The sequence below is a fragment of the Ranitomeya imitator genome, chromosome 8 (assembly GCF_032444005.1).
Source record: "Ranitomeya imitator isolate aRanImi1 chromosome 8, aRanImi1.pri, whole genome shotgun sequence".
NCBI lineage: Eukaryota > Metazoa > Chordata > Amphibia > Anura > Dendrobatidae > Ranitomeya > Ranitomeya imitator.
The window spans coordinates 13,505,728-13,526,559 of NC_091289.1; the positions used below are offsets into that span (position 1 = coordinate 13,505,728).

At 44.1% G+C, this 20,832-nt stretch overlaps 1 protein-coding gene across 1 annotated transcript in view; it reads right to left on the reverse strand.

Annotated features, from left to right (window-relative positions):
• The window catches only part of COL7A1 (collagen type VII alpha 1 chain), a 156,115-nt gene that overhangs the window by 16,521 nt on the left and 118,762 nt on the right, over window positions 1-20,832 (reverse strand). The window contains exons 78-114 of the mRNA XM_069736324.1: window positions 20,716-20,787; window positions 20,562-20,606; window positions 19,975-20,037; window positions 19,462-19,506; window positions 17,829-17,864; window positions 15,821-15,856; window positions 15,601-15,627; window positions 15,460-15,492; window positions 13,689-13,751; window positions 13,389-13,424; window positions 13,212-13,292; window positions 12,500-12,568; window positions 12,230-12,265; window positions 11,033-11,074; window positions 10,786-10,830; window positions 9,070-9,114; window positions 8,401-8,436; window positions 8,258-8,317; window positions 8,038-8,163; window positions 7,880-7,951; window positions 7,705-7,740; window positions 7,104-7,163; window positions 6,867-6,911; window positions 6,757-6,792; window positions 5,809-5,844; window positions 5,660-5,716; window positions 4,325-4,396; window positions 3,093-3,164; window positions 2,942-2,977; window positions 2,688-2,768; window positions 2,493-2,546; window positions 2,276-2,329; window positions 1,423-1,485; window positions 1,264-1,326; window positions 960-1,076; window positions 587-664; window positions 451-504 (exon numbers count right to left, since the gene is read on the reverse strand). Coding sequence (XP_069592425.1) covers window positions 451-504; window positions 587-664; window positions 960-1,076; window positions 1,264-1,326; window positions 1,423-1,485; window positions 2,276-2,329; window positions 2,493-2,546; window positions 2,688-2,768; window positions 2,942-2,977; window positions 3,093-3,164; window positions 4,325-4,396; window positions 5,660-5,716; window positions 5,809-5,844; window positions 6,757-6,792; window positions 6,867-6,911; window positions 7,104-7,163; window positions 7,705-7,740; window positions 7,880-7,951; window positions 8,038-8,163; window positions 8,258-8,317; window positions 8,401-8,436; window positions 9,070-9,114; window positions 10,786-10,830; window positions 11,033-11,074; window positions 12,230-12,265; window positions 12,500-12,568; window positions 13,212-13,292; window positions 13,389-13,424; window positions 13,689-13,751; window positions 15,460-15,492; window positions 15,601-15,627; window positions 15,821-15,856; window positions 17,829-17,864; window positions 19,462-19,506; window positions 19,975-20,037; window positions 20,562-20,606; window positions 20,716-20,787 — 2,082 coding nt within the window. The remainder of the gene's footprint in view (window positions 1-450; window positions 505-586; window positions 665-959; window positions 1,077-1,263; window positions 1,327-1,422; window positions 1,486-2,275; window positions 2,330-2,492; window positions 2,547-2,687; window positions 2,769-2,941; window positions 2,978-3,092; window positions 3,165-4,324; window positions 4,397-5,659; window positions 5,717-5,808; window positions 5,845-6,756; window positions 6,793-6,866; window positions 6,912-7,103; window positions 7,164-7,704; window positions 7,741-7,879; window positions 7,952-8,037; window positions 8,164-8,257; window positions 8,318-8,400; window positions 8,437-9,069; window positions 9,115-10,785; window positions 10,831-11,032; window positions 11,075-12,229; window positions 12,266-12,499; window positions 12,569-13,211; window positions 13,293-13,388; window positions 13,425-13,688; window positions 13,752-15,459; window positions 15,493-15,600; window positions 15,628-15,820; window positions 15,857-17,828; window positions 17,865-19,461; window positions 19,507-19,974; window positions 20,038-20,561; window positions 20,607-20,715; window positions 20,788-20,832) is intronic.

A 20,832-nucleotide genomic window follows, 5' to 3' on the forward strand; every position in this document is an offset into this window, starting at 1 on the left:
TAGATGATAGATATATAGATAGATAATAGATAGATAATATATAGATGGATAATAGATAGATAGATAGATTGATAATTGATAATAGATAGATAATAGATAGATAATAGATAGATGATAGATAGATAATAGATAGATAATAGATGATAAATGATAGATAGATAATAGATAGATAGATAATAGATAGATAATAGATAGATAATAGATAGATAATAGATAGATCGATAATAGATAGATAATAGATAGATAGATAATAGATAGATGATAGATAGATAGATAGATAATAGATAGATAATAGATAGATGATAGATAATAGATAGATTGATAATAGATAGATGATAGATAGATAATAGGTAGATGATAGATAATAGATAATAGATTGATAATAGATAGATAATAGATAGATGATAGATAATAGATACACAGGTAATGCCGGGAGGCCCCGTATCTTACAGTCATTCCTGGGGAACCTTTGTCTCCCTTCGTCCCATCCGGCCCCATGTTTCCCTGGATGTGGGGATTAGATCTATTACATGACGCACATATCACGGGTTCACCGTGGACTTTACATCTTACAGTACAATCTTACCGGGTCTCCTCGCTCTCCTGGCACACCTGGGATTCCACGTGGCCCCGTAATTGCCTCTCCAGAAGGGCCCCTCTCGCCCTATAAAGATCAGATTTACTAGTGAGCTGGATTTGTAGAATAACTCGGTTATTATCACCTTTCGGTGTGAGGATTGGGCTGCTGAGACGTCGGACATCTACCATTTTCTCGTTTTTGAGCTGATTAGTTCTGTCTGACAGTCAGGTTGTGTCTTTCTCTAACTTTTTCCGTGGATGTAGGAACAATAGATGTTGGCAAGGACTAAATAGCCAAAAAATAGCCTGGAACTGATCACAAGGCCCCAAGTATGTGCGGATGTATACTGAAAGTTTACGCCATTTGTCACTTTTCATACCTTCTGCCCTTGTAGACCTTCAGGACCTTTTGTACCGGGAAGACCAGGGGGACCAGCAGGCCCAGGATTTCCATCAACACCTCTGGGCCCAGCTGGACCAATAACACCAACAGGACCCTGGCAAAGGGTAAATGAAGTAGGTCTGGTTAGTAGGTTTCACCAGCTAACATGCTCTTTGGTGTTTCGCCTCCTCATCTTCCTTCCTCTAGAGTTCAGCTGAACTGAAAATGTCTCCGTCTTGGGCGTAATTCCGTAGTACAGGCCCCGAAGTCTTCCCTATACACTATGCGGCAACACTACTCACCCTTTCTCCTTTTTCTCCCTGATCTCCTTTATTGCCCTGTAAGCCTTCTATACCACGATCGCCCTACAAAGGATCCACAAGAGAAACACAAGACCTTAAGAGAAAAAGCAATAACAGAGGAGAGTAGTCTATGGTGGCCACCACTAGGCCAGGCGTTACCTTGCTGCCAACAAGTCCTTCTTTTCCAGGCAGGCCGGGCTGTCCGGGGATCCCGGCTTCTCCCTAGAATTAGAAGAATTCTTCATACATATCATGTGTTCAGTAATTATCAGGGGTCTGTGCAGCCACGGTATTAGGGGGTGTAGAGTTAAGGCTCCCAACACACGATAAAGTCATCCAAACCCATCGTTATCTGCAGAATCGGCACAGTCTATTGTGTATGGCGCCCTCCCTGAAATTTTTGACTGTCAACCCCGCTGTTCTCCCTGATAGCTGAAAATGCAGGAGCGCTCCTCTATATGCGAGAGTCGGGAAATAGCTGAGAAGTAAGGATAGGTTTAAAGGAGTAAAAAACGAAAGGTTAAAGGGGCATTCCAGCCTGGATAAGTGATAAATGGCTAATTAATGGAGGTCCAACCACAGGGAGCCCTGGTCCCCTTTACCTACCCTTCAAAAAAGTGGCAGTTAAGCCCCGTACAAAGTCTATCATGGAAACAGTCAAGCGCCGTGCTTCATGGACTCAGGTGGATAGGTGCTACATGCCTCATTCTGGAATACCCCTTTAATGGGTCATGGTCTCTTGGGGCGGAAATGCAGATCTCTCTGATTAGAAGTATTGACTATATACATGTATGTCATGTATGTTAGATCCCGAGGTCTGTCACCTACTCAGATCTGCACCACCATAGGCCCAGCGCTGGACCGAGTGGAGCAGAGCACTTTCCACTGCTTGCTTTATTTTGGGCAAAAGCTGGGTGCACGCCAGTGAAGACCTTCATGTTGCTGAAATACGGGCCCGGCTTCCATCTTATATCAATGTAAAAGTATAGAAAGTAAATGACAAAACACTTACCGCGTCTCCCTTCCTTCCAGGCAGACCATGGCGTCCAGGCATGCCGGTGTCACCCTACAACGAGCAGCATTTAGTACTGCACGCAAAAAAAGGCCAAGCTGCCCCATTGCCCAGATGTCATACATGACCCCAAATTTAACCCTTTCTCCACCCATTCATGTTCTCAGGGTCTCAAAGTAACACAAGTATGGAAAAAAATATCAGCAGTAACTAATACCTTATCCCCCTTCTCTCCATCCTGGCCGCAAAGACCCTTTATACCACGATCCCCCTGAAACACAAAAAATATGAGCGACGGATTTAGTTATTACTTTCTGCCCGATGTAGGAATTGTTTATTGCCCATTTATGTTTTTAAGGATGGAATTAAAAAAAAAATTGTGACAATCTGGCGGTCACTATATGTTTCTTACCTTTGGTCCTCTTAACCCATTCAGACCTGGATCTCCTTTCTCTCCACGTGACCCAGGCAGAGCGTCTTTCCCTGGGACGCCCTATGGAACAAAAGTATGGGACTATAAGCCTGAATGTTTCATGCCATAAAGCGGATGATGAGAGTCTGCCCCCTTTCTAATGGGCACATCAGTAGGATCAACCCAAAAATACCGAGCCGCCATGTATCTAAACAGCCGCGATTCCCAAACCTAAGCAAACCGGAGATACTTACCGCCACTCCTGCTTCTCCAGGCTCTCCTACTTCTCCCTGGAAAAAAAAAATAGACATATAATTATTCTGATATATGTAAGTTAAAGGGGTTTACAGGACTTTACATTTTACATGACGGGCTCCCTTTAACATCATATCAATTATAACTAACCTTTTGTCCACCAGGTCCACGGGGTCCTATAAAACCAGTTGACCCTTTGTCTCCAGGTTCTCCTTTGGTTCCCTGTTGAGAAAAGTTGAATAACTCGTTGGGTAACACATCACACTGAAGGCGCGTCCAGACGTCCGTGAGTCCTGAAAACCTCTTTCAAAGTAACAACATGTTCCCATTATAGTCTACGGGGCTGTTCACATGTCCGTGTTTTCTTGCGGGCCGAGTGTCCACAAAAATATCACAGAGACGTGTTCCTTTTTGATCCGAGTCACTCATAGAAGTCTATGGGTCGGCCGAAATCACAGACCGCACACGGATGACATCCACCATCTCTGTGCTGTCCGCCTTTTGTCAGACAAGATATCTTGTGACTTACTTGGTGAAGAAATCATCTCTGGGTTGGTCCGAGGTTATTTGCACTTGCTCAAAAAAAACTCTTCATATGAACAGAAAAGCGAGCAAAGTCAATTTCCAATTGGAAAAATTTTCAAGCGTTTTTGAAACGGATATTGAGGAGCATTTTTGAGCTATTATGTTCCGAAAAAAACTATGTGAACAAAGACATATGAAAGAACTGCTTGGATGAGTGGCCCCAGAATATTCATTATAGAAGGGCCTGACACAACCAAAAGTGTTACCAGTCTTGGCCAATGACTCAAAGATATCTGTAGAAATCTGGGTCAACGAGCCTGAAATATTGGACCTCCATTTTTTGGGTTCCTATGTCACATGGCCCAATGTGGTCTTGGTTATGTCAGCTGAAGCAAAGGTCAGCCATTAAAGAGGAAGCCTCATTCCGATATCCTTTTTTTCATGTTTATGGACCAATTTTCAGCAGTGTATGAGATCAGATTTTTATCAGCGTTTGGTCGGTGACTCCATTTTTACCATCAGTGATTTTCTCATATGCCAAAATAAATAAAATAAATTGCTACACTTCTTCTAGGGGACTCATGGAAGTTCGAGTTCTGGTACCTGACCCAAACTTTATTCCAAAGTTCGGTTCGGATACCAGAACTGTATGCGAACTTGAACGAGAACCCGAACCCCATTGAAAACAATAGGAACCCGAGCATTTGGGCTGGTAAATAGTAGCACTAGACACTCATCTCTAGCTATAGCGGGCAGCTGCTTTATCCATGAACTACAGATGCATGAATGAGGCTGCAAGGTGTGAGGTACCTGGATACTTCCTACAACCCACAGACCTGCGATCGTCTCGCTCTTACCCTTTCTCCGCTCATTCCTTGGTCTCCTTTTTCCCCCTTTTCTCCCTCAGACCCTTTAAGTCCTCGGTCGCCCTGAAAGGAAACAAACAGAGACGTTACGGTGTTAGAAACACAATGAAGAGGCATAGGAAAGGAGAAGAGGAGGATGAAGAAAGATGAAGAGGAATAGGAAAGGAGAAGAGGAGGATGAAGAAAGAAGAAGAGGATGAAGAAAGATGAAGAGGAATAGGAAAGGAGAAGAGGGGCATGAAGAAAGAAGAAAAGGAAAAGAGGAGGAGGAATAGGGAAGGAGAAGAGGAGGATGATGAAAGAAGAAGTGGAAAAGTAAAGGAAAAGAGGAGGATGAAGATAGAAGAAGAGGATGAAGATAGAAAAAGAGTAGGAAAGGAGAAGAGGGGCATGAAGAAAGAAGAAGAGGAAAAGAAAAAGAGGAGGATGAAGAAAGAAGATAAGGAATAGGGAAGGAGAAGAGGAGGATGAAGAAAGAAGAAGATGAATAGGGAAGGAGAAGAGCAGGGTGAAGAAAGAAGAAGAGGAAAAGGAAAGGAAAAGAAGAGGATGAAGAAAGAAGAGGAGGCATAGGGAAGGAGAAGAGGAGGATGAAGAAAGAAGAGGAGGAATAGGGAAGAAGAGGAGGATGAAGAGAGAAGAGGAGGAATAGGGAAGGAGAAGAGGAGGATGAAGAAAGAAGAAGAGGAAAAGAAAAAGAGGAGGATGAAGAAAGAAGATAAGGAATAGGGAAGGAGAAGAGCAGGATGAAGAAAGAAGAAGAGGAAAAGGAAAGGAAAAGGAGAGGATGAAGAAAGAAGAGGAGGCATAGGGAAGAAGAGGAGGATGAAGAGAGAAGAGGAGGAATATGGAAGGAGAAGAGGAGGATGAAGAAAGAAGAGGAGGAAAAGGAAAGGAAAAGGAGAGGATGAAGAAAGAAGAAGAGGAATAGGGAAGGAGAGGAGCAGGATGAAGAGAGAAGAAGAGGAAAAGGAAAGGAAAAGAAGAGGATGAAGAAAGAAGAGGAGGCATAGGGAAGGAGAAGAGGATAATGAAGAAAGAAGAGGAGAATAGGGAAGAAGAGGAGGATGAAGAAAGAAGAGGAGGAAAAGGAAATGAAAAGAGGAGGATGAAGAAAGAAAAGGAGGCATACGGAAGGAGAAGAGGAGGATGAAGAAAGAAGAGGAGGAATAGGGAAGGAGAAGAGGAGGATGAAGAAAGAAGAAGAGGAATAGGGAAGGAGAAGAGGAGAGGAGAGGAGGATGAAGAAAAAAGAAAGGAAAGAGGATAGAAGAAGCAGGGCATAAAGGAATGGTGGTTCCCCCTGTGAGCGGACCTCTGACCTACCGGCTCCCCTTTATTTCCTTTTGTTCCCGCTGGTCCTTCAATGGTCAGTGTTTCTCCCTAGACACGACAAGATTAAGGCATCCTGTATGAGCGCTGCTCCGGAGGGCATAATGGCACCCTACCACCTCTGCACACTGATGAAGGCTTACCTTGTCTCCCTTCGTTCCTCCTGGACCCGAATCTCCCTGAAACATCACAGAACGCGATTACAAGTTTCCATATAATCTGCACAGATATATCTTAGCACTTAGGCTATATTCACACTTTGCGGATTTTGCTGCGGATCCGCAGCGGATTTGACCGCTGCGGATCCGCAGCAGTTTCCCATGAGTTTACATTACAATGTAAACCTATGGGAAACAAAAAACGCTGTGCACATGCTGCAGAAAAATCCGCGCGGAAACGCTGCGGATTACATTCCGCAGCATGTCACTTCTTTTCTGCGGATTTTCACCTGCTCCAATAGAAAACTGCAATTGAAAATCCGCAGAAGAAAACGCAGTAAAAACCGCGATAAATCCGCAGTAAAAACCGCGATGGGTTTTCACTGCGGATTTTGCAATTCCGCTGCGGAAAAATCCGCAGTGGAATCTGCAAAGTGTGCACATAGCAGGGAATGTATCACTTTTTATACTTTGTATTTATTTAGGAACAGGTAGTGATGATTACTCTTACTGTTTTATTTAATTTATTTTTGTATTGGAGCTTTTTTATTTTATTTCCTGAACATGACTGTGGAGGCGGCCGTCCTGCCTGGGGTGCAGCAGGCACACAGACTAACAAACAGGATCTGCTCATTGACTGCTATAGGAAAATGTTGTGAGCATGCTCTGTGACCTGTGCAGAGGTCTTTGAATAGAGAGTGGAAGGAGTTGAGCTGTGATCATCCCTGATCATGAATGGTGGATCCTGTGTTATCTACTGTATATAGAGGTGTTGAACTAATCATAGCAATCAGCTGAAACCTTTCAATTTATCTGCAGCGCCCCTACAGGTGAAGTTTAGCATTACGTAATTCTTATTAGAATCAATCAGTGTGCCTGTGATGTGACGCTCTCAGTATGAAACGACCACAGAATAATGGCCGCCTTTCTTACCTTGTCTCCTCGTTCTCCTCTGTTACCTGGAAGACCCTGGGGAAAAGAGCAAGAAATGGAATCAGAATTATTGGACATTGTACACACATGATGACTGGAATGTTACTTACCGGGGGGCCGCGGTCTCCCTCTAATCCTGGGCGGCCATCCTCTCCCTGTAGGAATTGAACATGTCAGTCTTTATGGAAGGACTCCGGATAAGGGGACGCGAGGTTCTCCTGAATATCACTAATACTAATGATAATGACTGGACGAAACGGTTACATTGTATCACCGCTACATGTTAGGAGTCTGAGACCTGTGCAGCACAGGGTCGTAGAGGCGACATTACCCAATTGTGGACATACCCGTGGACCTGGATCTCCTCTCTCTCCTCTAGGACCCAACTGACCAATTCCTGGATCACCCTGGGAAAAAAAGGACAAAGCGGCATTTTTTTCACCTTTTTTTTTAATGATAATTTGACCACTGGGGGGCAGTGTTTTAGTAATTTAATGGAACGCTCCAAGCAACTCTGATACATTGTGTTATTCCTGGTGCAGGCAGATCAAAATCTTTGGCTCAGTGTTGCCGGAGTGCACCTTTAATTCTTAAAGATGTAGGACTATCACAAATAAAGGGAGTGACAATAAAAGCATAAGCAAATAAGAGCTCTGACAACTAATAAAGGGGGATTCCTATCGCACAAAGCTAGGATATCCCATCACTATATGATCAGTGTGGGTTCAACCTCTCGGATCTCAAATAATCCCGAAAATGAGGGACCCTAAGTGCTGGTTCGTGGCAGCAGCTCCTTCAGTTTTCCCTGTGCAGCGGCGGCACCTCTGCTACCCACTGTGCAGGGGAACTGGGACAAAACTAAAAACTGTTGGGGTCCCAGAGGTCGGACCCCCACTGATCATAAAATGGTGGTATAAAGAAATATCAGTGTATATTCTTGAACCCTACCTTGTCCCCCTTTCCTCCAGGAGGTCCCGGGGGTCCCTGTAATAAAATTATGATATTAGTACATATATAAGGTATGTCAATGTATTAAGTATTATAAAGCTTCAAGACGTGGGAGTTATAAAAAGTAAAAAAATACTGTGTATGACAGATGAAAAAGATGAAATGAGGGTCCTACCGATGGTCCAGCTGCCCCGGGGGGTCCCAGGGCTCCTGAATTTCCTTCTCTTCCAGGAAAACCGATCAAACCCTAAATAAAAGTTGGTAATAAAATTAAGTAAAAATCAAAATGATTGAACGATATACTATTTGGAGGTCTGTTTTGGTCGCACTCACCCTCTCGCCAGGAGCACCAGAAGGCCCAGACTGCCCAGGTTCTCCTCTCTGACCTGGCTGACCAGGAGTCCCAGCAATTCCCTGCAGACCTGGTGGACCTGGAGGACCAGGCAGCCCGAGATCACCCTAAAAAATAGTCAAATTACTCACAATTTGATGTAAAAGCCACATAAAACCTATGTATTAGGGACACCCGAGCGACCTATTATCTGGGATCTACCTTCAGTCCTGGTGGTCCTTTCTGCCCTGCAGGGCCAGGGGAACCAGCGCCAATTTCTCCCTGGAAATGTACAGGTTAATAAGAAATGTCAGTGTCTGTCTAAGATTTGTGGTTGCAGGAGAAACCATATTTCTAGGACTTACCTTATCGCCTTTAGGTCCGGGAGGTCCCTTGGAACCCTGCAAATTGAAGACGGCTGATCACTTTAATGTTATAAGGGGTTTATTTTTATTTTTCCAATTTCACAATATTTTGCTCCATTCAGTGAACGGTTAAATAAATGCAGAGAAGGCTGCATAAAAGCTTATAAAAACATAGAAACAGCGCCACTACTGTGCATGGTTGTGTCTGGTATTGCAGCTCAGCTTTATTGAGGTGAACGGGAGCGAACTGCAATACCAGATACAACCATTGGATAGAGGTGGCGCTGTTTTGGGCTATTTACAGTTAAAATATACAATGTTTGCTTGTTTATCGTGCATTGATTTTTAGGTTGCGTGATATTTTCTTTTCCAGATGTCTTTTACACAGTTAGAAGTCAAATGTCTGACAACGAGCCGGAGATAAACTGGTGTCTGTTTCCAGGGGCAATTAGCAGCTTTGGACATAATTGGAGGAAAATTCACTTAACAGTCCAAGTTCTCGACTTTTCATGTAGATTTTTAAGTGTCGATATTGTGTAATTAGAGGTTTATAGACGTAAATAAGAGCCACAGGGAACCGCGGGCGACTGCTGCATACCGAAAACGGCAATAGCGTGATGTCATGTGTGATACCGGAGCAAAAACAAAGTATCAGTGGAGGTCACTTACATCTTCTCCGGGGTCTCCAATTTCTCCTTTTTTTCCTGGTTCCCCCTAATATTAAAAGTAAGAAATGTCATTTGCAGGTTCTCAAAAGCTTAGAATTGCTGTAAATTTTGGGAATTTTGAACTTTGAAATTTTGGGAATTTCTAAAGACAGTTGTAGATGCATATTACATGGCATGCAGCCAGAAAATGCACTGCTCAGAACTGTGAGCCTATCCATGCTGTCCTCAGAACTGTGAGCCTATCCATGCTGTCCTCAGAACTCTGAGCCAATCCGTGCTGTCCTCAGAACTCTGAGCCAATCCGTGCTGTCCTCAGAACTCTGAGCCAATCCGTGCTGTCCTCAGAACTCTGAGCCAATCCGTGCTGTCCTCAGAACTCTGAGCCAATCCGTGCTGTCCTCAGAACTCTGAGCCAATCCGTGCTGTCCTCAGAACTCTGAGCCTATCCATGCTGTCCTCAGAACTCTGAGCCAATCCGTGCTGTCCTCAGAACTCTGAGCCAATCCGTGCTGTCCTCAGAACTCTGAGCCAATCCGTGCTGTCCTCAGAACTCTGAGCCAATCCGTGCTGTCCTCAGAACTCTGAGCCTATCCGTGCTGTCCTCAGAACTCTGAACCAATACGTGCAGTCCTCAAAACTCTGAGCCAAGCCGTGCTGTCCTCAGAACTCTGAGCCAATCCGTGCTGTCCTCAGAACTCTGAGCCTATCCGTGCTGTCCTCAGAACTCTGAGCCTATCCGTGCTGTCCTCAGAACTCTGAGCCAATCCGTGCTGTCCTCAGAACTCTGAGCCAATCTGTGCTGTCCTCAGAACTCTGAGCCTATCCATGCTGTATTCAGACCTCTGAGCCTATCCGTGCTGTCCTCAGAACCCTGAGCCAATCCATGCTGTCCTCAGAACTCTAAGCTAGTCCTTGCTGTCCTCAAAACTCTGAGCCAATCCTTGCTGTTCTCAAAACTCTGAACCAATCCATGCTGTCCTCAAAACTCTGAGCCTATCTGTGCTGTCCTCAGAACGCTGAACCACTACATGCTGTCCTCAGAACTCTAAGCCAATCCGTGCTGTCCTCAGAACTGAGCCTATCCGTGCTGTCCTCAGAACTCTGAGCCTATCCGTGCTGTCCCCAGAACTCTGAGCCTACCCGTGCTGTCCCCAGAACTCTGAGCCTACCCGTGCTGTCCTCAGAACTCTGAGCCAATCCGTGCTGTCCTCAGAACTCTGAGCCTATCCATGCTGTCCTCAGAACTCTGAGCCTATCCGTGCTGTCCTCAGAACTCTGAGCCAATCCGTGCAGTCCTCAGAACTCTGAGCCAATCCGTGCAGTCCTCAGAACTCTGAGCCAATCCGTGCAGTCCTCAGAACTCTGAGCCAATCCGTGCAGTCCTCAGAACTCTGAGCCAATCCGTGCAGTCCTCAGAACTCTGAGCCAATCCGTGCAGTCCTCAGAACTCTGAGCCAATCTGATGTTTCTGCACTTGCTCCGCCTCCTCCCCTCTCACAGCATGCAGTCTCAGGGACAGCGAAAAGCTGCAGCTGCACCCCTCATCTTTGTCTTCTATATACTTATTACTCTAGATAGAATTTTTGGGAGACTGAGAAAGGGGAAGGGGAACTACAGACTGCTGGAAACTGAGGACGATGCTACTTTCCCCTTAAAAATAAAATACAAAGTTGCATTTGGAAATATCGGTCTGCTCACAATACTCAACAATACTTACCCTCTCTCCCCGTGGACCAGGTAATCCCCTGTCTCCTTTCTGACCCTGAAACACAGGACAGGACATTATATCACTATAATAACTAGGAGGGCACAGCTACGTGACTTTGATGTAAAGAACAACCACAAGATAAGTGTGGTAAGGAACAGGAAACAAGTGTACTTGTAAGGTCAGATAGGCAGAGGGATGGATGGATGGATGGATGGATGGATGGATGGATGGAGAGACAGACAGATAGATTACCTACCGGTTCACCTGGGGTCTCTTTGCCTTGGTCAGCGGGAGCGCCCTAGTAAAACATTATACATAAGGTGACTAATACATAGTATTACACTCTACATTGTAATACACAGTAAAGTGCAACCTTTATAAAGGACCACCTCTCTATAAAGATCATACCCTTATATAGAGCACAATTCCTGTGAAATTTATCATATATTTAGCATACTTGCCATCTTCTTTAAGAAGACTTGCAATTGCAATTTTGGGTGGTTTCTGAGAGTTGTCACGGTATCACAGATCCTCTGGCCTCTAACGATAATGAGATGACCCTGTTGACCCTGTCCTTAATATTATTAATGCGATTACTCTGACAATCTGACCCTCTATTGATAATTAGACTATACTGACATTTCCCTCTATTGATGATAATAAGATGATGATACTGACATTTCCCTCGATTAATGATGAGATGACTAAACTGACCCTGCCCTCTATTAATGAAGAGATGTCTCTACTGACTCTGCCCTCTATTAATGAAGAGATGACTCTACTGACTCTGCACTCTATTAATGAAGAGATGACTCTACTGACCCTGTCCTCTATTAATGAAGAGATGACTCTACTGACTCTGCCCTCTATTAATGAAGAGATGACTCTACTGACTCTGCCCTCTATTAATGAAGAGATGACTCTACTGACCCTGTCCTCTATTAATGAAGAGATGACTCTACTGACTCTGCCCTCTATTAATGAAGAGATGACTGTACTGACCCTGTCCTCTATTAATGAAGAGATGACTCTACTGACTCTGCCCTCTATTAATGAAGAGATGACTCTACTGACTCTGCCCTCTATTAATGAAGAGATGACTCTACTGACCCTGCCCTCTATTAATGAAGAGATGACTCTACTGACTCTGCCCTCTATTAATGAAGAGATGACTCTACTGACTCTGCCCTCTATTAATGAAGAGATGACTCTACTGACTCTGCCCTTTATTAGTGAAGAGATGACTCTACTGACCCTGCACTCTATTAATGAAGAGATGACTCTACTGACCCTGTCCTCTATTAATGAAGAGATGACTCTACTGACCCTGCCCTCTATTAATGAAGAGATGACTCTACTGACCCTGCACTCTATTAATGAAGAGATGACTCTACTGACCCTGCCGGGCATTCTTGAAATTGTAGTTCCCCAGTAGCTGGTAAGCCGTATTTACCTTTTCTCCTTTGGGCCCTGGAGCACCAGCCACAAACTGAAAACAGACCAGATGGTTATCAATTAATATAAGATTATATGGCTGCATGAAAATTCAACACGATTTCTGGAACCCTCTCGCTATCTATGGGGATGTAAAAACATACGTCCATATTGCGTCCTATCTGTGGGAATCTGTAAGGCCGTCACCAATCTTACATTACAATATAAATGTACAACAATCTAAAGGGTTAAACCTAATCATACAAAGAAGATAAAAGTCACTACTCACTTCCCCGGGAGTGCCAGCTTCTCCTGGTTCTCCTTTGGATCCTGCGGGACCTGAAGGACCTGAAACACCCTGATACCAAAAAAGAGTAATGAACTTAGTAAAATAATGGCATGAAATGTAAAAATGCAATATTACAGCATGCATCTACGTGCAGGAACTGTCGTAGGTTGGATAGTTAATAGTGCTGTTCCTTCCATCGAGCCCCCTTGTAGGGTGCCAAATAGTACCCAAATAATAGAGGAATAGTGTACAAATCACACCGGCATAAAGTAACTGACTAAAGCTGCTGAAACGATGAGCTGGAGAATAACGCTGCATCCCGTGCAGCTTCCAATTTTTGCAATTGGGTTTCATTAAAAATGTTGTACCATTTGGCTTTTAAAGGCTCTTTGTTTCCCTGCGCTTTTAACTCTGATGTGGTCCGTGGTCATAAATCAGCTGAGAAGAGCTCAGAAAAAGACAGATAAAAGAGTTACAAGCTCCCTTCCCTGATCGTCAGATCGAGCTCATTGATGGATTCTCAGTTAACTCATTCTGCAGCCAGCAATACACAATGCCGCTCAAGGACTATTCGAGGCACACGGTGCACTTTTTTTTATGAAACCCATGCATTGATGTAAGAAAAAACATGTTCCCATTTAATCCACCATCAATTCACACACTTTTTTTAACAAAAAATTGAAGTCTTATGCTACAAAATCTTGATAGATACCATCTTCCCCGGGAGTCCAGGTTCTCCGTCTTTCCCCGGTACGCCATCTCTGCCCGGTAGTCCATTTTTTCCTGCTTCCCCCTAGGAAAAAAATACATAATCCAATGTTCTCACTTCTTTATGTGACTGACAGCCGTGAGCTCCAGAGCTATGGCCGCATCCTGCCCGGGTACTTACCGCTAAGCCCGGGACTCCGGCGGGTCCTTGTGGGCCCTAAGAATGGAAAGAAACAAAAAAAATGTGAACCAACATTAGAAGAATGGAAGATGCGATGTATCGTGTATCCAGTGATATCTGTAGGACTCCATCATATGTGGGGGCCACTGGGAACACTCAGGCCCCAACCAAGGACCAAGGTGAATTCTAGACTATTCCAGATACTTGGATATCAGGAGACTTGTAAGGAAGTAGTAATGGAAAGTAAGTCATGGTGGGTGAGCAGGGAACACTCAATAACTTATCAGTATCAGTCCTTACCAATAATCCGGGAGGTCCAGGCAAACCAGGAGGTCCAGCAACACCGGGCGGTCCTGGCAAACCCTGATAAACACAACCAAAGTGATACTAAGAAACTGCAGGAAATGGAGAAAACAATGATGGATAGATAGATAGATAGATAGATAGATAGATAGATAGATAGATAGATAGATAGATAATAGATAGATAGATAGATAGATAGATAGATAGATAGATAGATAGAGAGATAGATAGAGAGATAGATAGATAGATAGAGATATATATAATAGATGGATAATAGATAGATGATAGATAGATAATAGATAGATATATAATAGCGAGATGATAGATAGATAGATAATGGATAGATGATAGATGGATAGATAGATAGATAGATAATAGATAGATAGATAGATAGATAGATAGATAGATAGATAGATGATAATAGATAGATAGATAGACAGACAGACAGACAGACGGACAGATAGATAGATACTGTAGATGATGGATAGATAATGGATGGATGGATGGATGGATGGATGGATGGATAGATAGATAGACAATAGATAGATAGATAATAGATAGATACATAGATAATAGATAGATGATGGATGAATGGATAGATAGATAGATAGATAGATGATGGATGGATGAATGGATGGAGAGATAGATACATACATACATAGATAATAGATAGATAGATAAAATAGATAGATAGATACTGTAGATGATGGATAGATAATGGATGGATGGATGGATGGATAGATAGATAGATAGATAGACAATAGATAGATAGATGATGGATGGATGAATGGATGGAGAGATAGATACCTACATACATAGATAATAGATAGATAGATATAATAGATAGATAGATGATGGATAGATAATGGATGAATGGATGGAGAGATAGATAGATAGATAGATAGATAGGTAATGGATGAAGAGATAGATAGATAGATATAATAGATAGATAGATAGATAGATAGATAGATATAATAGATAGATAGATAGATAGATAGATAGATAGATAGATAGATAGATAGATAGATAATAGATAGATAGATGATAGATAGATAGATAGATAGATAGATAGATAGATAGATAGATAGATAGATAGAATCATATAACAAGTGTTGGGAGGGTTTAAAGAAGCAAAGGAAAGGAAAAAAAAAAGAAAGAGAAAGGAACTTGGAAAGGAACAGAGAAGGGCTAGGGAAATGAAAGGGAAAGGAAAATGAATTGGAAAGGAAAGAAAAAAGAAATGGACAGGAAAGGGAAAGAAACGGAAAGAGAAAAGAAGTAGGAAAGGGAAAGGAAAAGTAAACAGATAGGGCAATGAAGGGAAAGGAATTGGAAAGGAAAAAAAAGAAATGGACGGTAAGGGGGAAAGGGAAGAAAACGGAAAGGAATTGGAAAGGAAAGGGAAAGTAAACAGATAGGGAAATGAAGGGAAAGGAAAAGGAATTGGAAAGGAAAGAAAAGAGAAATGGAAAGGAAAGGAATGGGACAGGAAAGTCCTGCATTAACCGCTCAGTGAGTCCCAGGTGTCCCGGCCCATCTGCCCTCGCACTGTACATGATACATCCGGGGGCGCTGCTTAGTGCCCTCCCTGTGATCAGGATGAGAGGGTTGTTGAGCAGACCCCCACTATGGAGGACAGCTGGATGTGGACATTCATGATCATGTGGGAAAATGATTTCATTGTGCATCAAGCCATAATGATATTTTTTTCAGATAGAACAATCCCTGATAGAAAGTAATAATGACTGTGCAGACAGACAGTGCTCACCCTGACGCCCGGCCCGGGTTCTCCTGGAGCGCCCTGCAATGATAATATTATGTTACATAAATGGACTATATTCACTGTACATGTGTATGTATGCTTATTATATATGTGCATGTTTTTCCATGACTATGATTATTGACTTACCTTCAGCCCAGCTGGTCCAGGGGGGCCCTATTACAGGAATAATAAAGCAGAATGAAGCGTTACTTTAATGTCCGCTCGCTACAATCAGATATTATGTGGATGACTTCTTATATGTCTATCGCCATCCACAGACATGTGTGGGCTCGCGGGCTCGGGGCTGCCGTGACTTACAGGACATATATGAACATGACGTGTAGCTACGGGCGCCGTGTATACGTACCGGAGGACCCTGCTGACCCGGCTCTCCTGGGTTTCCCTGGAACGGCACCATGAACAATCAGTAGAGTAACATACCGGGGCCACATACACCAAATATCTGGCTTGTTATCACATTATATTGACTGGGTTATGTTCATGCTAAAATTACAGATCCTAAGAAACTAAGATATTTTATATTGGATGGGTCAGGTGAGGAGCCGCAGGGGCCCATATGAGGAGTCGGAGGGACCCCAAATGAGCTGAAGGGGCCCATATGAGGAGCCGGAGGGACCCCAAATGAGCTGAAGGGGCCCATATGAGGAGCCGGAGGGACCCCAAATGAGCTGAAGGGGCCCATATGAGGAGCCGGAGGGACCCCAAATGAGCTGGAGGGGCCCATATGAGGAGCCGGAGGGACCCCAAATGAGCTGGAGGGGCCCATATGAGGAGCCGGAGGGACCCCAAATGAGCTGGAGGGGCCCATATGAGGAGCCGGAGGGACCCCAAATGAGCTGGAGGGGCCCTTATGAGGAGCCGGAGGGACCCCAAATGAGCTGAAGGGGCCCATATGAGGAGCCGGAGGGACCCCAAATGAGCTGAAGGGGCCCATATGAGGAGCCGGAGGGACCCCAAATGAGCTGAAGGGGCCCATATGAGGAGCCGGAGGGACCCCAAATGAGCTGAAGGGGCCCATATGAGGAGCCGGAGGGACCCTAAATGAGCTGGAGGGGCCCATATGAGGAGCCGGAGGGACCCCAAATGAGCTGGAGGGGCCCATATGAGGAGCCGGAGGGACCCCAAATGAGCTGGAGGGGCCCATATGAGGAGCCGGAGGGACCCCAAATGAGCTGGAGGGGCCCATATGAGGAGCCGGAGGGACCCCAAATGAGCTGAAGGGGCCCATATGAGGAGCCGGAGGGACCCCAAATGAGCTGGAGGGGCCCATATGAGGAGCCGGAGAGACCCCAAATGAGCTGGAGGGGCCCATATGAGGAGCCAGTACTCTAGAGGATATGATACAGGGACCCGGTTACAGATTTTAGGACCGAGGACCCTAGGTCTGGAACGGCAGTGTCCTGTAATTTGGAATAATTGGGGAGGGGAATGCTATATTTTATTATCTATTTAACCCCTTATGCAACATATTGATTCCACAGCCAGATATTTGGAGGTTTGGTATATGCCGCGTATCTGTGGCACATCTAGGTCAGCTCATATGACTGCGTTCACACTACAAGCACCTCATGACTGACTGTACCTCTTCCCTCATTGTCATATGTTACTGCTATACAGTCTGTGTAGCTGCCGTATAATAGTTATAACAAGAAAAGGTGCGATTCCCAGACATTATTTAGTTTATATATTTATTATTAACATTTTATTCTACTTGAAAGTAATTGATACATTTAACCTGCAATACCAAGCTTGGCCACATGGTGTGCTGTTTTGGATCAGAGCACAGAGTGATCAGTATAAGGCACCACCTAGTGGTGGACCTGTGTAGTGCAGCAAATTACTTTTTTTTTTTTTCTTTGCAAAACATGAAATTCAGACGAAGGTTATACGGTACAAATTGGGAAAATAATGAATATTACATGTTTATATGGGAAGCAGTGCACTTTTTTTGCACTCATATACATGCAGAATTTTGGAAATTTTAGTTAATGACAGGACTGATAGCTATACATTCATATGCGTCAAAGAATCGCAGCTTATACCACAAGACATATTGCAGCTGTATTATCATGGCCGAACAGTTATTATGATAGCACAAATTATCTCAGACATGCCACGTGCAGGACATAAATGCGGAGGTGATGAGGGACACCTACCGGTCGGCCGAGCACTCCGGGGAAGCCTGGCATACCCTGCGGATATTAATTTAAGCGGAATTATTAGTAGGGTGAGGCACCTAGATCAATGCATTATGAGTGACCACATGAAGAGACCAGGTTTAGCACGCAAAGCCGATGCTAGCAGCCAGCACTAGCCCAGGGCCGAAGGGCAACTATCCTCCAGGATTTACTTACAGCCGGGCCTCGAAGCCCACTAATGCCCTTCTCGCCCTACAGTGAAGGGAATGGACACAAAATAGGAAGATCAAATGCAGGTCACATAGGATTAACCATGTCGACACCTACAGGTCAATAACACATCGTGTAAAGTCCGTTTTTTCTTCCTTTATCGCAAAATATTTAATGTTCCAATGTGCCATCAGCTATGTCCGTATGTATGGTCAATCACCAATTAGGACCGCCCACTGGACTCTTAAGGTTCCCTTTAAATTTTGGCTGCTTGCAGTCCCCACTAGGGGGAGCTCAGCTGTGTAAACCGGTATGTCATTGAGGTTAATGTACAAACACTAAGCAATGAGCTCCCCCTAGTGGTGGCTGCAGGCGGACAGAAAATATACCGGTAACTCGTCTATGTAGATCGACAAATTGTTCCCACTGATTAAAAGTTAAGAAAATTAAGCTGCAGAGAATATTAAACCCGTTTAGAAAAACAGGAGGACATTTACTGGTACAACACTTGGCTTCTCTAAGTGGAGTGATCGGATGCCACTGGTGGAGTCTTACCCATTTTGGGCCGGTGGATTGGTGCTACCTTCCATACGCTTATTTATAAAAGATTTCATGGAACCGGAAGCACACGTTAGTTGTAAAATAAAGTGTTAGTAAAACATGGCTGCTCTCTTCTTTCTATCCATGGGTTGTGTCTAGTATTGCGGCTCAGCCCGATTCACTACGAGGCACAACCTCAAGACGGGTGTAGAAGACAGCGGCCAGGTTATACTGCTCCTGGACAAAACTCTTTAATGCCATCTTGTGTGAACTGGTTGTATTCCACTTGGACCAACTCTTCTTAAATGCAAGAGTGCCCTATAGAAAAGAAAAACCCAATACCCCCCGCGCTGACGGCCATTCCAGCCTCTGGGTCTGCCGGCAGTTGGGTGACATCGTTATGTCGCGTGAGTGCTGAACTGGTTGGCTGCAGCCCTGCACTGATTGGCTGCAGCGCTGCACTGATTGGCTGCAGCGCTGCACTGATTGGCTGCAGCGCTCATAATGCTGTCAGAGAAGACAGACGTCCGATGGAAATGTCAGCGTTGCAGCCTATACGAGTGGTCACCTTACCATCCGACATTTATGGTCAGAGCATGAACCGTGAAGTGCGGACCGGCCGTGGGTCTCCTGTCCCAAACTGAAGAGCCGCATAGACTTACATGGGGCTTCTGAGCTCAGATCAGGACACCTGCGACAGGTCCGGACATCATAGTCCATACTCTGATCGTAAATGTCAGATGTGTGGACCTAAAGTCAACTGAGCAGAACATCAAATTCTCCCTCCCAGCCCCGGGTCATAGCGGATGGACCCCACCAGTCACACTTACCGAAAAGTACCATATTACCTCTTTAATAAAGCAGATCATTAACTTGCATAGAAAAAAAGTTATTTTTTTTGTGTCTTACAGGAAATGAGGCGGTGAGATAAAATCTGGGGTGGAAGATGCTTTCTGGGCTTCCACTTGGCATTGAGTATCTATGGACATAAAGTCCAAGTATAGATGGGAAGATGATAGCCGGCTGGTTCCTATGGGGATGGGACAATTATCCGCCCAAGTATCGATATATTAATCCATAATTCCTTCTTATGACATACCGGTTTTCCTTCGGGCCCCGCTAGTCCTCTCTCTCCTGGTGCTCCCTAGAAAAAAAATATCACTTAGTAGAGATACAGCAGGTGAAACTTAATGCTATGTCCACTTTCACAACAAAATCTGTACCCAACGCATCGAAAATGTAAAAAGAAACAACTTTACACTTTCCTGTCATTTTCTGTATCCAGCTCCCATGCAGATTAATGCGTCTCCATGGTAACAGACAGCAAACATACTGTGTAGCCTGATTCTCCTTCCCTTACCCTATCTGCTGCTTCTTGCTACTGAATGTCCTGTACAATAAAGTAGGGGTCAGATAGAAGGAAATATCACTTTATGATCAGACTACACTGGGTTTGTTTGCAGTCTGTTACCATGGAGACACATAGGTCTGCACAGGCGCTGTAGACACAAAATAATGGATATTAAATTAAATTGTTATGCAAAGTTGTTTGATTTTTCATATTAGATGCCACAGAACAAGGTGGACGTGGAAATATAAAAAAAACACTCACTGGGCCGCCATCCTTTCCCCTTTCTCCTTGGTCACCTCTATCTCCTTTAGGACCTTCTGTTCCCTGAAAAAAAGAAACATTCAAAGTTGTAATGTTTTCATATAATATATACTTTTTTTAAAGCGTGGAATTTTCACAATCTGACAATGGCGACACAAATGTCAAATGGATACAGAGCTTTAATTCTCCTGCACTGACAGTGTAGTCACCACTAGGGGGAGCCTGTGCGGTTACTGTAGACTGGTCATACATTGTGCTTTGTAGTAGCAGTGTATGCAGTGAGCTCCCTCTAGTGGTGGCTCCAGGCATCCAGAATGTGGTTATTTATATTCAGTTTTATGCAGGGGATTTGTAGCTTTGTATCAGAAAAAAAAAAGTTTTTAACTTTAAAATATATATTACATAATGATCACCACAAAATTCTGGTCGTATAAACTATAAGGTGGTAAAATGTAGGCAAAGGTGAACATGACTGGTGTCATTACAGAAACTGCCACAGGGACGTTTGGGGGGAAATTAAATCAAGAAATGAATTCAAAGCCATGAAAGAGATGCCGATTGGAATGGACTTACTACCACAACCAGACCTTATCTCCTTTGGGTCCTTTCTCGCCATCTTCTCCAGGGTCGCCCTGCCGAGGAAGGACAGCACAGATTACAGACGACCCTCGATTATTAAGTGTGCGGGATATCTCAATGTGGCGAGGTATGGAGGGAGGTAAGTTCGGCAAATAGACTGACCATGACTCCCTTTGGTCCCGGTAATCCTCTTTCTCCACGTGGCCCAGTGGAAATAAGTTCTACAGCTTCCCCCTTAATAGGAATATAAAAGGCAATATTGGCTTAAAAGAAAAGCAA